This window comes from Taudactylus pleione, unplaced genomic scaffold, assembly GCF_031769625.1.
Source record: "Taudactylus pleione unplaced genomic scaffold, aTauple2 ptg000457l, whole genome shotgun sequence".
NCBI classification, from domain to species: domain Eukaryota; kingdom Metazoa; phylum Chordata; class Amphibia; order Anura; family Myobatrachidae; genus Taudactylus; species Taudactylus pleione.
In genome coordinates this window covers 442,116-455,870 of record NW_028284859.1, presented here as the reverse complement: position 1 = coordinate 455,870, position 13,755 = coordinate 442,116, and the positions used below count along the sequence as shown (strand labels likewise).

General features: G+C 42.5%; 1 protein-coding gene across 3 annotated transcripts in view; it reads left to right on the top strand.

Annotated features, from left to right (window-relative positions):
* Positions 1 to 13,755, top strand: part of ZBTB16 (zinc finger and BTB domain containing 16) — a 179,871-nt gene that overhangs the window by 156,063 nt on the left and 10,053 nt on the right. For 2 of the 3 annotated variants that reach the window (XM_088448540.1, XM_088448539.1), the window contains 2 exons: positions 3,770 to 3,940; positions 12,717 to 12,884. In XM_088448540.1, the coding sequence (XP_088304666.1) occupies positions 3,770 to 3,940; positions 12,717 to 12,884 (339 nt within the window). Of the gene's footprint in view, positions 1 to 3,769; positions 3,941 to 8,902; positions 8,977 to 12,716; positions 12,885 to 13,755 lie in introns of those variants that run through there. The other variant, XM_088448541.1, reaches the window with a different exon arrangement.

Genomic DNA, 13,755 nt, shown 5'->3' with positions numbered 1-13,755 from the left:
CCCTGCTAGCATCGGGCATCTTATTTTGCTGAAAATGCACTTAAGTCACAATGTGACTTAGCATATTGTGGTGATTCATTTGATATGCGACAATTGTATATCTGTGTGCATCGGAGTCTGTATATGAAGAGCAAAGGAACTTGGAATGAAACAAGCATCAGCCGCTACATTGTGGCACTTCATATATACAGATTCAGAGACTCAGTCGCACACAGATATAAACGTGTTGCAGATCAAATCAATCAGCAGTGTCTGCTGATACATCCTAGTCGCATTGCATTGTGACTTAGATATATTTTCGGCAAATAAAGATGCAAAAATTATGCCCGGGGCTAGCAGAGTCTCACCGGACCTGGCGTGCAGAGAAGGGCTTTTTGGCGTGACTGCACCAAAAATGTGTAAGGACACATCAGTATATATATATATATATGGCGTGCAGAGAAGGGCTTTTTGGCGTGACTGCACCAAAAATGTGTAAGGACACATCAGTATATATATATATATATATATATATATATATATATAATTTCTAAAAAATATATTTGAGTATATTTTGGGGGCTCCAAGGGCATGTGGCGCTATTTAGCAGGTAAGAGCTCAGAGTGGCATGTGGTGTAATTTTGGAGCATGTGAGGTGTATTTGGAATGAGTAATGAGGGAGCGTTGGCCATTTTGGAGGTGTTATTTTTTTATTGTTTTTTTTTTGCATATAGGTATTATAGAATGCCTGTTTTGAAGGTTGGAGGGTCGCACATGTGGCCCTTGAAGTGTATTGAGTTGCTGATAAATGCAAAAGAGGTAACGCCTGAGCTGGTATGGAGGTCTTTATACCTATCTCCACGGAGATTGCTTTTGCTCTGGTTTAATTTTATTTTAACATTTTTTTTTCATAAGTAAAAAGTCTCATGACTGCTTAGCTAAATAATTATTTTTATATTTCCTTCTGAAGATTTCAAGTAAATTGCACATATTCTTTAAGTATTGTTTATTTTGCCCATGGTTGACTATTAATTAATTTTAATGCCATGTGTATTGTGTTTTTAATAATAATTTGTTTTAGTGTGAGAATTACATTCCTTATGCTATCTGCTTTTTTTTCTGCTTTTATTTTCATTTAATGAGTTTCTTTTTCCATCTGAACTTTAAATGCTACAAGCTTAATAATCAATGTTTTCAAAATGTGTTTTTGAATACACATTTCAGAAATGTAAGACCAGACTGAATAAGAGATAAGTGTTACAAGTTTCTAAAGAAACGTTTTTGGAAATGTTATGGTTAAAACACAACTTGTCCATAACTGACTAATACCCCTTTCAGACATATCGAGAATCCTGGGAATTTGGGCTGCCTGAGCCAAATTCCCGGGTAGCCGCGTATGTCTGAAAGGTACCTACCCGGGAACACTTTCCCTGGTAGCCGACCCTTCAATCGACCAGGGTTTTTCCCGCAACTCAAGTCCCAGGAAATTACCCTGCTCATGTCTGAATGGTGCTACCTGGAATATACTACTCCCAGGCTGCACCAAGCAGCTTTTACATACACTTGGCAGCGCAGAGCGTGGCTGTGTTGCTGTAGATGGAGTCAACGACACAGGACCCCAGCCGGACGCTGGGGACACCCGCCTGCGCTGGAGACCGCCGACTGGTCTCAGCAATAGCAGGGAGGTTAGGGTTAGGCACCAAAGAGGGAAGGTTAGGGTAGGGAGAGGGGGAGGTTTGGCATACGGAACAACAAGTGTCTGTATGCTAGCCCTGTCTGAATGCCGGTGTCGGGTTTCTGACAGCCGGCATCCCATACCCAACCCCTCTGCAGTATTCCTGATCTTACTCTCTGAGATAACCTGAGTACCATAGGCTCCAATACCATATGCAAAGTTGCCAAATACCATAAACCTGATAGAATACTTGTTTAGTATCTAAAATAAATGCAATAATCTATATTTAAGGTGTCTCTTAGACATTTAAAAAAAAGATATTTAAAATGTAGTCATATAAACTATATAATTTCAGTGTGAAGTACACGCAGATTAATTTGATATGTGACCAGAGCCGGCCCCAGGCATAGACAAACTAGGCAAATGCCTAGGGCATTTGGAATGCCTAGGGGCATGCATTCCAAGTCTAGGGCCAGCTCAGCTTGACAGCAGGCAATGGTGGGACTGGGACAGGTGGACGGCACCTCTGCTCTTGATGTCCTACCGCGATTGGAGCTCTCAGAACAGCTCTGATTGGGCGGCAGCTCATACAGCCTGCAGCAGCAGGACCGGGGAGCACAGACAGTGGGGGGCAGCGGGCAGTAGCAAAATTCGCAACTGTAGGAGGGCTGGTGGGCATGCCTAGCCACAGCAGCTCCTCCTCAATGGACCTTTGTGGAGTCCAGCAGGCTGGGCCTGTCTGCAGGGAGACAAACGAGGCGTGGGCACCAATGCTCTTGCTGGCACAGGGCACCAAAATGTCAAGTTACAGCTCTGTGGATGAGTATTGCAATGGGTGAGGGGTGATGTATGTTGCTGGCTGCTGCTGTGATATGTGCTGCTGGTTGATTGGTGCTGTGCTGGGAGAGGAATGCTGGGTCACAGGCAGAACTAGGGATGGTGCTAGGGGGCACCACCCAAAATCTTGCCTAGGGCATCAAACTGGTTAGGGCCGGCTCTGTATGTGACCCTTGTATATCTGTGTGCAACTGAGACTGTAAATGGCACTTGGCGAGAGAGAAAGCTGTTGCAGCTACATTGTAGCACTGTGCATGCTGATTCAGAGACTCAGTCGCGCACAGATATGAAAGTGCCACATATCATATTAATCGACACAATCTCCTGGCGTCCTAGTCACATCGCATTGCGACTTAAGCCGAGTACACATTTTCATATACAGTGAAAGATTTAAACGATAAGGATCTTATCGTTATCGTTTAATCGTTCACGTTAATGCCCCTGCAAACGATGGTCGATGCACTGGCACGACTGGTCGTTATTGACCATTGTCCGCCGCCTGGGAAAAGTGGCATACATGGTCGATTTTTACCATGTTAGCCTGTTTACTATAGGTCATTATAGGTAAATGCATGTGTTGCATGTTCGGTAACGATCATCCAACACAAGCAGAACGATCAGATAACGATCGTTTTCCATATGTGATTGTTGCTGTGTCTGAACGTGTGTACGCACCTTAAGATGCATTTTCAGCACAAAAACGACGCCCGGTGCTAGCAGAGGCTCACGCTAACAAGTCACGCCACAAGGGGCTGTTTGATGCGACTGTAGCAAAGATGAGTGAGGACACATCTGTAGGTGCAGAAGGGTCCAGAACGGGCCAGCGAAGTGGAATGTATCTTCTTACCACTGCCAGCCAGTATCATCGGGGAGAGTGTCCGCTGCCCCCAATGAACTGCCACTGGCAAATTGTTGGATAAAACATTTTCTATCTCCACGATTAGCACCAATAGAAAATCTTTCCAGTTGCTGCTTATTGATAAAACCACCCCTTTTCTTAATAAATCTCAGTGCAGCATGGTCGCCGTCACTAGAATGCTGCACCTTGCAGGGGGAACACTATATGAAGTAAGGCTTTTTGAACACTGTTCTCCAGGTTTTCTAACACAGGTTTACAGTGATGGCGGAAAATCTGCTGCTGACTATACATTCAACATTAAAAGGCGAAATCTGCAGCACACAGTGCTGCTGTGTCTTTAATATAGTGAAGATAATTGGATGTATTTCTAAGTGAAGCAGGAACTGTAACTGATACTCTGCCATGTGTGTTTCTCCCAGGATCTGATATGGCTGTATTCTGTCTCCTCTGCGGGAAGCGATTTCAGACTCAGACTGCTCTCCAGCAGCACATGGAGGTCCACGCGGGAGTGCGAAGTTACATCTGCAGTGAGTGCAACAGGACTTTTCCAAGCCATACCGCACTCAAACGCCACCTCCGGTCACATACAGGTAATTTCAGGATTTTACAGCACCATGGACAGCAGCGTTGTTTTCTATACTAATAGGGAAAGTGTATTGTACAGCAGATTGGATGTATTTTCCATATAGAATGACACACACGCACATTGGGAGATGCCATTTCTATAGAATCGGTACACCCTGTCATTTGTTTTTTGGGACATTCTGTACTCATGTTTGTCGCAATATTCAGCCAGCATTTTAATATAATATTTAGGTGTGTGTGTGTTTATATATGTGTATGCTAGCAGTTGGACCCGGAGTTGCCTGGGATTTTATTATTTTAGTTTTGTGCCCTCCTGTGTCTCTTGCTCATTGCCACATAGTCTCTCTCCTGCCCCTCATTGCAACCCAGTCTTTCTCTTCTGCCCCTTGTTACCATTCATTCTCTTCTTCTCTACTGACTCTGTCTCTCTCCCCTGCCCCTCAGTCTTTCTCTCTCTCCTGCTTCTCAGTCTCTCTCTCTATCCTGCCCCTCCGTGTCTCCCACTTTCTCTCTCCTGGCCTTCAATCTCTCTCCCTCTCTATTTGGCCCCTCAGTATCTCGCTCTCTTTCTCTCTGGTCTCTCTCTCTCTCTCTCTCTCTCTCCCCCCCCCCCCACAGGCTCTCTCTCTCTGGAACCACAGGCTCTCTCTCTCTGGAACCACAGGCTCTCTCTCTCCTGCCCCTCCGTGTCTCCCTCTTTCTCTCTCCTGGCCTTCAGTCTCTCTCCCTCTCTATTTGGCCCCTCAGATGCTCTCTCTTTCTCTCTAGCCCCTCAGACCCACTCTCTCTCTTTCTCTCTGGCCCCTCAGACGCTCTCTTTCTCTCTGGCTCCTCAGGCTTTTTCTCTCATCCCTCCTGCCTCTCTCTCTCTCTCTCTCTCTCCTACCCTTTGGTCTCTCTCTTTCTGGACCCTCAGTCTTTTTCTCCTGCCCCTTGTACCCCCCCAACTCTGTTTCTCTACTACTTATTTTTAGCTCAGATTTAAATGGTAAAATAAGTGGTACTGTGCGATTCATAAAATCAGGAATAACGGTGACTAACATCTCCAGGAACAATACGTTTGCTAAATCTGCTTTTCTCCTCTCTGCCCTTTCTAGTTGATGTCTTCCTTGACTCCAGAAATGGGCATTGAAAAGGTCACACAATCCAAACTGGCACTAAATGCAATGTAAAATGCTGTCATTGCATTTAGCGTGTACTTTATGTCTACATATGGGGGAAGCCTTTTTGTAGTGTATGGTCACAAGATTACAGCATTACATTGAGGCACAATTTAAGGGCTACATTCTCGAGAATTCTGGTTAATACTGGTTAAGCTTACAACATGGTTACCACCATTGTGTAGACAGCTGAGGTTGGAATATGACCGTTGTCATTCATATTATAAAAAAGTAAGGGATCTCTTTGTGAAATTACTTATTTCTTTTGTAAACCTTAATAGATTTTGTATATTATGTATTTCAGTTTCGATCATGATGTCTATATAATATGTAACTATTCAGTTCTGGAAGTATGGCCCTGTGTCACTACATATCAGTACCAATAGGCGGCTTGCTCCAGGCCATATGTTCGTTTCACTTCAGAAAACTTTACACTTGTTGCAAACCAACTATATACATCAACTGAATTCACATACAACTTGAAAAAGGAACTGTTATTAATAGCATTTACGTGACGTTATCAGCGCTGTATGTTATACCACTGACCTATGCTTGACATGTATTCCTAGTGTGGAGGTTAGGAAGTATAATAGGTAGACAATTGATCCCCTTTCCTTGTCTTGTGCTGCAGAGCGGCGCGTGCTTTCATTAATAATGCAAGAGGTGTCTTCAGCATGCGTGCCCAGTCTGTGTGCTTAACATCAGCAGCTGTGTTTGATAGCAAAGCCACTGTCAGCCTCCTGGCATTGATTTAGAGGGTCTCTTCATGTACCATCATATTAGTTGTGCAGTAAAGGTGAGGCAGAAGGCTGGGATAATGCTTTCCTCTGCCACAGGGGTGTAGCCCCATTTCAATAGAATAAATTGCATATCTTTAGCAGTGATAACATTGTTTAACTACTATCGTGATCTTAGTGTGCGCAATAATATATATATATTTATTTTTTTTTCTCTTTTTTTTTTACATATTTGCATGTAAACAATGTTTCTAAATACACAAAATATATATTTATTCCTTATGTTTGAACCCCATACAGCATTTTAAATCCTGCACTACATATTATTACAGATGTGTCCTTGCATATCTTTGCTGCAGTCATGCTAAAAAGCCCCTCTCGGCGCGCCAGGTCCCGTGAGGCTCAGCTAGTGGCAGACAACTTTTTTGCCGAAAATGCATCTAAGTCACAATGCGATGCGACTAGGATGCACCAGCAAACTGTGCTGATTGATTTGATATGCGACACTTGTATATCTGTGTGTGACGGAGTCTCTGAATCTGTATACAAGGTGCTACAATGTAACGGCTGCAGCTTTTTTCATTTCAAATTCCGTTGTGCTTCAACAAAGATCACAGATATCAGCACATTATGTTGGTGCGTCCCAGATGCATTGGGGGGAATTCAATTGAACGTGAATTGAATAGCACCGGGAGGGAGCTCCCGGAGCTATTCAATTCAGTGCGCTGTTATGTCGGAGAATGCCTGTCGGGTGTTAAGGCCCGAGAACTGGCATTCTCTGACTAAAGTGCCTGGCGCGGCTGTTAGCTCCGCGCTAGGCAGTAAAACGGCTGCGCGCCGGCACTTTTGTTGGATTTCTCCTCTCAGCCCCAGAGGGGTGTGAGAAGAAATCCTTTGCCTGGCCAAACAGCGCTGTGTATTAAATAGCTTCAGGTGCTCCCTCCCGCGGCTATTCAACATCGCACTGAATTGAAGTCCCCCCATTGTGACTTGGACGCATTTTTGGTAAAAAAAAGACACCCAACACTAGAAGAGTAGCTCACTCATGTCAGCAAGTCGCGCTGAGTGGCGTATTGAGGTTAGATGTATGAGAACCCATCTGTACTAAAAGTTTATTGTGTCTGTATTTGCATTTTTGAACCAAACTTTCAGAAGTGCGATCATACAATTCTGACTCAGTTTCTCACTTTTATATGTAAGAGGGGAAAATTTGGCAGACACCATTGGCTTCTTTTGAGCCGTGCGACCTGTCAGAACCCTGTTACTGCCCTAACACTTTCCCTGTCCTTTTGCAGCCTTCTCTTTGGTGTGGTTTGAAAGCATGAGCATGTCTATAGATGGCAAGCGGGTATCTAGATTGTGCAACATTTCCCATAAAGCTGATTTGTTTATACAAGTCCCGACCCCCAATAATCCAAACCAAGACGTCCGTTCTTCAGTACAGGATTAGTGCTTTGGTCATTTTAATTCATTCACCTGTGTTCAATCATTGATGTCCTTAATCTAGACTATTAAACTGGCTACACATCAGAACGATGTGTAGCCAGCCAACCCAACAAGCAACGGGACCCTGCATAGGCAAGTGCATATACACTTGCACGATGCAGGGGGGCAAGGGGGGATGTAGGATGCCATTCTGCATTGGGCAGCATGGCATTGTACACGATATCTTCTGATTGACCATGTAGCACAGTCAACCAGAAGATTTCTCATGCGACCACAGGAGCGCACAAATTGGGCGTACACACTTAACCCTGGTCGATATCGTTCTAGTGTGTACCCACCTATAGGGGAGCAAGAAGTGAGAACTAGAATATTGGGGAGGTTTGAATTGAGAACCACTGTTAAACCATCTTACATTCTTATTTTAATCCGAAAAGCATTAAAAATGTTCTGAGAATACTCTCCAAGAAATAACTTTATACCTTCCTATCAGAAGTTTGAGTTCTAAAGATAGAAATATTGTCAGAAATGACAAGCACAGGTATTCCCAAACGTAGTGCTGTCTAACAGGTGAGTCAGATGCAACAGACAAATGCCTCTTCCTTTCGCAGCCTTCATAGAATCCGAGGTGTCCTGCGAGCAAGTCAGTTTTGGCATTCGTTTTGTTTTAGCACATAAAATTGCGGACAGTCCAGGACTAAAGGGGGTGCAGTCATTAGGTCGACATTCTTTACGTCTACAGTTATTATGTTGACATTGTTACAATGTTGACGGGCGACATGTTCACAATGTCGTCATCTGAAATCCCAGCATTAGGGTAAGGCTGCCGGACAGGAGGGTTAGGGTTAGGCACTATGGGGAGGTTATGATTCGGTCGGGTGGTGGGGGGGGGGTTGTAAGGTTATGCTCTAGGGGAAGGGGTAGGGATAGGGTGAGAGTACTCACCAGAATACAGCTTTGTCAGATGACTCCGCCAGAACCGACCGTTGCCCAGAAGACAATGCTGCAGCCGTCACCGCTGGACCACCAGGGTCGACATGTCAAAATTGTATCATGTCGACATTTCATCAGTGTCTACATGCTGACATAGCACACTCGACTAAAACATATGAAAGTCGACCAACTATTGTACCTATAGCTCCTTCATGCCTCTGGCGAATAAACCTATTTTTAAAGTAGGTTGTTCACAGACTGATGACAACTGAAGTTTGTTTGTGTATATATAATATTGTATGTGAGTACAGTAGTTATCAACTTTAATTTGACATGCAAACTATTTTATGAACGCATTGGTGTCCAGATTACTTGGTAAATCAGGATTATCAGTTTTCATTTAAACCATATAACAATGCACCTTGTATACAGCCTGCGTGCTCCAACGCGTATACAGCATGGGCACCTGTGTAACTCTTGCTCAATCACAAGGGGCTGATTAAGTGTTTCCTACTCTTAATTATGTATTGAAAGTCCATTAAGAAAAGCTTTTATTTGGGGCTCAGTTGAATTTCTGCAGCGGTGTGTAATCCTTTCTGATATTCTCATGATTGCTGATGATGAGAAGTATCTGAAAAATGTTCTTTTGTATTCTTTTTATTTATTTAGTTTTTATTTTTTTTCTTTAATCAAGTGTTTATAGTTTGGAGCTGGAAATAAGGACTGTAATAAAAGAATGCAAGTAGATAGAGCACATGTAACCAGGAGGACAATTTATGCAGAGGCACAGCCGCGGCCTGACACCAGGATAATGAAAAAACGTAGGTCATTGCGGATGACTTAAAGTCTCCGGGAGTCGGAGAAAATGTATGAAGCAACGAGAACATTACACGCTTGGCAGGTCGGCCGAGGAAAAAATACAGGCGCCCCTGTTCCCCCGCCGTAAACGCAAGGGCCTCCGATCCGCAGCCCGCAGAAAATTGCAATTACAGTGACAAGTGGAATCAGTAATATTTTAAATATTCATGAGTTGGGGCTGCGGTGATCAATCTGGTTTTATTGTCCTTGCTCTGCCTTCTGACATAAATAAGAAGCCACGGGCCTGTCACCCTCTTTATTATATTTTCTGTCTCTAGACTTGGCTGACTGCTAGAAAGGATGTGTGCCATTTAAATAGGGTGTGTGCATCTATAGATGTTTGTGTGTACATGCATTAAATACATTTATTTTACATTGTTTTTGCTTCATATTAATGAATGCATATACATGTATTTTGTTACATGCACATCCTATTGGCTGGCCTGTTTATCTATACTCATTTATAGCTGTTTTATTTACACTTTTTTTTTGATGATTCCCAATATACGTGTAGACTGCTTAGATAATTTTACAAGGAAAGGGGAGGGTTTTCTGATGTACAGTAATTTGCTCCAGAGTGTGATTCTAAAGGACAGGGAATGAACAATATAATAAATGATGGATAGTACAGTACTTATCAGCTATATCACATCTTCTAGCTGTGGGTAGGGAAACAAACATGATTGCTTTGTTAAAAAAAAAGAAAAAGCAGCTCTGATCGGTATCTACAAATAACACATCTACAGTAGTTCATAAAGAAGAAGAATATATCTAATAGGTTATATAAGGACATTTACTTGCCTCACTCGTTCCATGGGCTTTTTATAAAATCAGTGGGCTTACAGCCTTTGCCCTCATATAGTGGTCTATGTACTAAGCCTTGGAGACTGATAAAGTGAACTGAAATAAAGTACCAACCAATCAGCTCCTAACTGTCATTTTTCAATCACAGGGGTTTATTTACTAAGCCTTGGATGGAGATAAAGTGAAGGGAGATAAAGTATCAGTCAGTCAGCTCCTAACTGTCATGTCACAGGCTGTGTTAAATATTAGAAATGACAGGAGCTGGTTGGTTGGTACTTTATCTCCATCCACTTTATCTCCATCCAAGGCTTAGTAAATAAGCCCCACAGCCTGCCAACTGACAGAAGCTGATTGGTTCGTACTTTATTTCTCGACACTTTCTCTCTCCCCAATGCCTAGTACATAGACCCCTTAGTAACATTCAGTATTAACATATTGGCCAACATATTTAACTAAGTTTAAGACAAAGCAATATGGTCTGGAAAGACAACCTAAGCATGTGCCAACAGCATGAACTAGTCAAAGGAGTTTTGACAGTAAGAAGTTTAACAAACATTTTGAGGGTGCAAGGGCATGCTGAATCTTGTTGTTCCACAATAGCTATAGATGTTTTTGCGTCATTCTATTAAAAAATATTTATATAACCCCAATATAGTGCAGCACTGTGCAATTAGAGCTATATTCAGGCATATCAAGGACCTGCCCCAGACCGACCTACGATTTCAGTTCTTTACCACATGCACACCAATGCACACTAGGATGAGTTTGGTGGAATGACAATTAAAATAAAGAAAGACATAGATATCGGGTGTTTGACTTTAATCCTGTAAATGCAAACAATCCTATTTCTTCCTTTTGATCTTTGCCATTTGAATGCCATGCACTTTGTTTTTGATATATGGATATGGGATCCTAGCAAAGGAATAGTTAGAGGATCACTCCATAGTTTAAATCAGGGATGGCCAGACTTTTGGACTCTGGTCTACTTTTAAAGCTAAAAACATTTTGTGATCTACAGAGTCCAAAAAAGGAGGCGTGGCATGCAAAAAGGGGCGTGATCTCACAGCAAGGGGTCTGTCCTGCCGAAATCACACATACAGATACGCCCAGTTACATTGTGGCTGATCGCGCTACAAACGTGTGCACGCATCGCACCATGCGATTCCCCGCACCTGCATACTCTCTGGACGTCATGATGTCACCCGCGCATTGCATCACTGGGAACGCTGGCCTCTGATGCGATCAGAGGCTTCTTTAGCTTCTGACCACTTCAGATGCCAGCGTTTACAGCTGCTGCAGACAAGTTGGTCGCGATCTACTGGCGGGAGCTCCGCGAGCTAACAGTGGATCACAATCATTTTTTTTTATTGCCAGGTTTAAATTGATCGGCACTATACAGTATTTAAAAAATAAGAAGATATTTTAAATAAAATGTAAAGGTTTTTGTTAATATAAAAGTGTCTGGCTCTGTAGCCACTGGAAGTACTTTTCCAAATCACCAGATAACAAATGTAACAACCGTACACTTATATGTGACATTGTGTTTATATATACTAGACAGCTGCGAGGAAGCTCTTGTTCTCTGTTATCAGCCATTTCAGACTCAGGTGGCAGACTGCATTGTGCTACAATTTACTTATTGACAGAAGGGCCATTATGCCTTGAATAGAAAATGATCTGCCTTTTACAGCTTTTTGTCATTTATCTTCAGTCCTGATAACTGCCAAGTACTATTAAAATTTTGTGAACGTTCTTACCGGTTATCGTATATAAAGCATTTTGTATTTCAGCATTATTGATTTTTATTCTTAGTAACTGGTAGAATTGGGGCTTCTTAATTTACCTCCTCATGAGCAAGATTTTCATCACTACCCTTTACAAAGTATATAAATAAGATGGTTAAATTTGGGTGTTATTAAACTAACGGGGGACAGTTGAATTCTACATGATGGCAGATTTGATCTACATTTCCGAACGGCAAATTGCGACCAACATCGCCGATTTTGCCCCGCACCCCATAGAGGTGTGTATAAAAATTGACGATGCTGGACTACTATAGTATACAATAACGTGTATCTGCACTTATCAACCAAATGTCTCAGTATTGAATTGCCCCAATGGAATCACTATGAATCTGTGTGGATTCTGTATGGTAACCAGTCAATGAGGGACATGTAAAGCTATGATAGTAATATTATGTTTTACAGTTATGGATAAAGATATGAATGTGAATCCAGGAGTCTCCTAATTTCCTGCTGTACACTTGCTTCACCAAAGTCAACAACAACTTGCCATGAAACACTTTCTCTAAAACACTTCCACCAACCAGTCAATGGCTTTTGCCAGTGCATCAGTTTGCTTTCATATAAATAGATATCTGGGAAATAAAGCACATATGTTTTAAAAGGGGCAATATATGTAAATGGGGATGTAGTTATGGGACCAATGGCCGCAATGTGCCTGTCTAGTCCCCGACGGGGGACACCCAACAAGGGACTTAACATAGGCGTTGAAATACCGATGACTATCTTAATCCCGATGCCAGAATCCAGGAGGACGCCAGCCTGAATGAGGTAAGTCCAGGGCGCCCTTAGTGTTGGCTGCATATACCAACCATCTGGATGCTGCTGTCGGTATTTTGACAGGAGGCATCCCGGCAGCTGGCATTACATACCGATTCCATGTAAATGAATGATCAAGTTGTCTTCTCATTTGTCTGTTTATTGTTCTGGTAGTAGAGACCGTTTTAGACATGCCCTTTAAGAACAGGCTTGATTTTCAAGTTTATTAAACTGTCACTTTGTTTTATCCAGTGCCATAACAATGTAACTGTCTTATATTTTTAGGTGACCATCCATATGAGTGTGAGTTTTGTGGAAGCTGTTTCCGGGATGAAAGTACACTGAAGGGGCACAAGCGTATCCACACAGGGGAAAAGCCCTATGAGTGTAACGGCTGCGGGAAAAAATTCAGTCTCAAGCACCAGCTAGAAACACATTATAGAGTTCACACAGGTACTGTACATTTCTATAGAACATGCAAATCTTTTACAAAGCTGCTTTCACCTATGTACGATGCGTGTCATCATCTAATGGGTTTCACCCATGTTCAGGGCATCACAATGTCACTGTGGTTATCATTGCTGCCTCACAGTGCTGAGGTCAAGCATGGTATGTGTGGAGTTTGTATGTACTACGGGTTTCCTTCCATAGCCCATAAATATACTTGTAGCTTAAGTAGCTGATGACTGAAATAGACTGCAAGTGTGTGGTAGTGAATTTAGATTGTAAGCTCCAGTGGGACAGGGAAGGATGTACAATCATGGCCAAAAGTTTTGAGAATGACACAAGTATTGGTTTCCACAAAGTTTGCTGCGTCAGTGTTTTTAGACCTTTTTGTCAGATGTTACTATGGTATACTGAAGTAAAATTACAAGCATTTCATAAGTGTCAAAGGCTTTTATTGACAATTACATTAAGTTTATGCAAAGAGTCAATATTTGCAGTGTTGGCCCTTCTTTTTCAAGACCCCTGCAATTCGCCCTGGCATGCGGTCAATCAAATTCTGGGCCACATACTGACTGATGGCCGCCCATTCTTGCCTAATCAATGCTTGGAGTTTGTCAGAATTTGTGGGTTTTTGTTTGTCCATCCGCCTTTTGAGGATTGACCACAAGTTCTCAATGGGATTAAGGTCTGAGGAGTTTCCTGGCCATGGACCCAAAATTTAGATGTTTTGTTCCCCGAGCCACTTAGTTATCACTTTTGCCTTATGGCAAGGTGCTCCATCATGCTGGAAAATGCATTGTTCGTCACCAAATTGTTGTTGGATGGTTGGGAGAAGTTGCCCTTGGAGGATGTTTTGGTACCATTCTTTACTCATGGC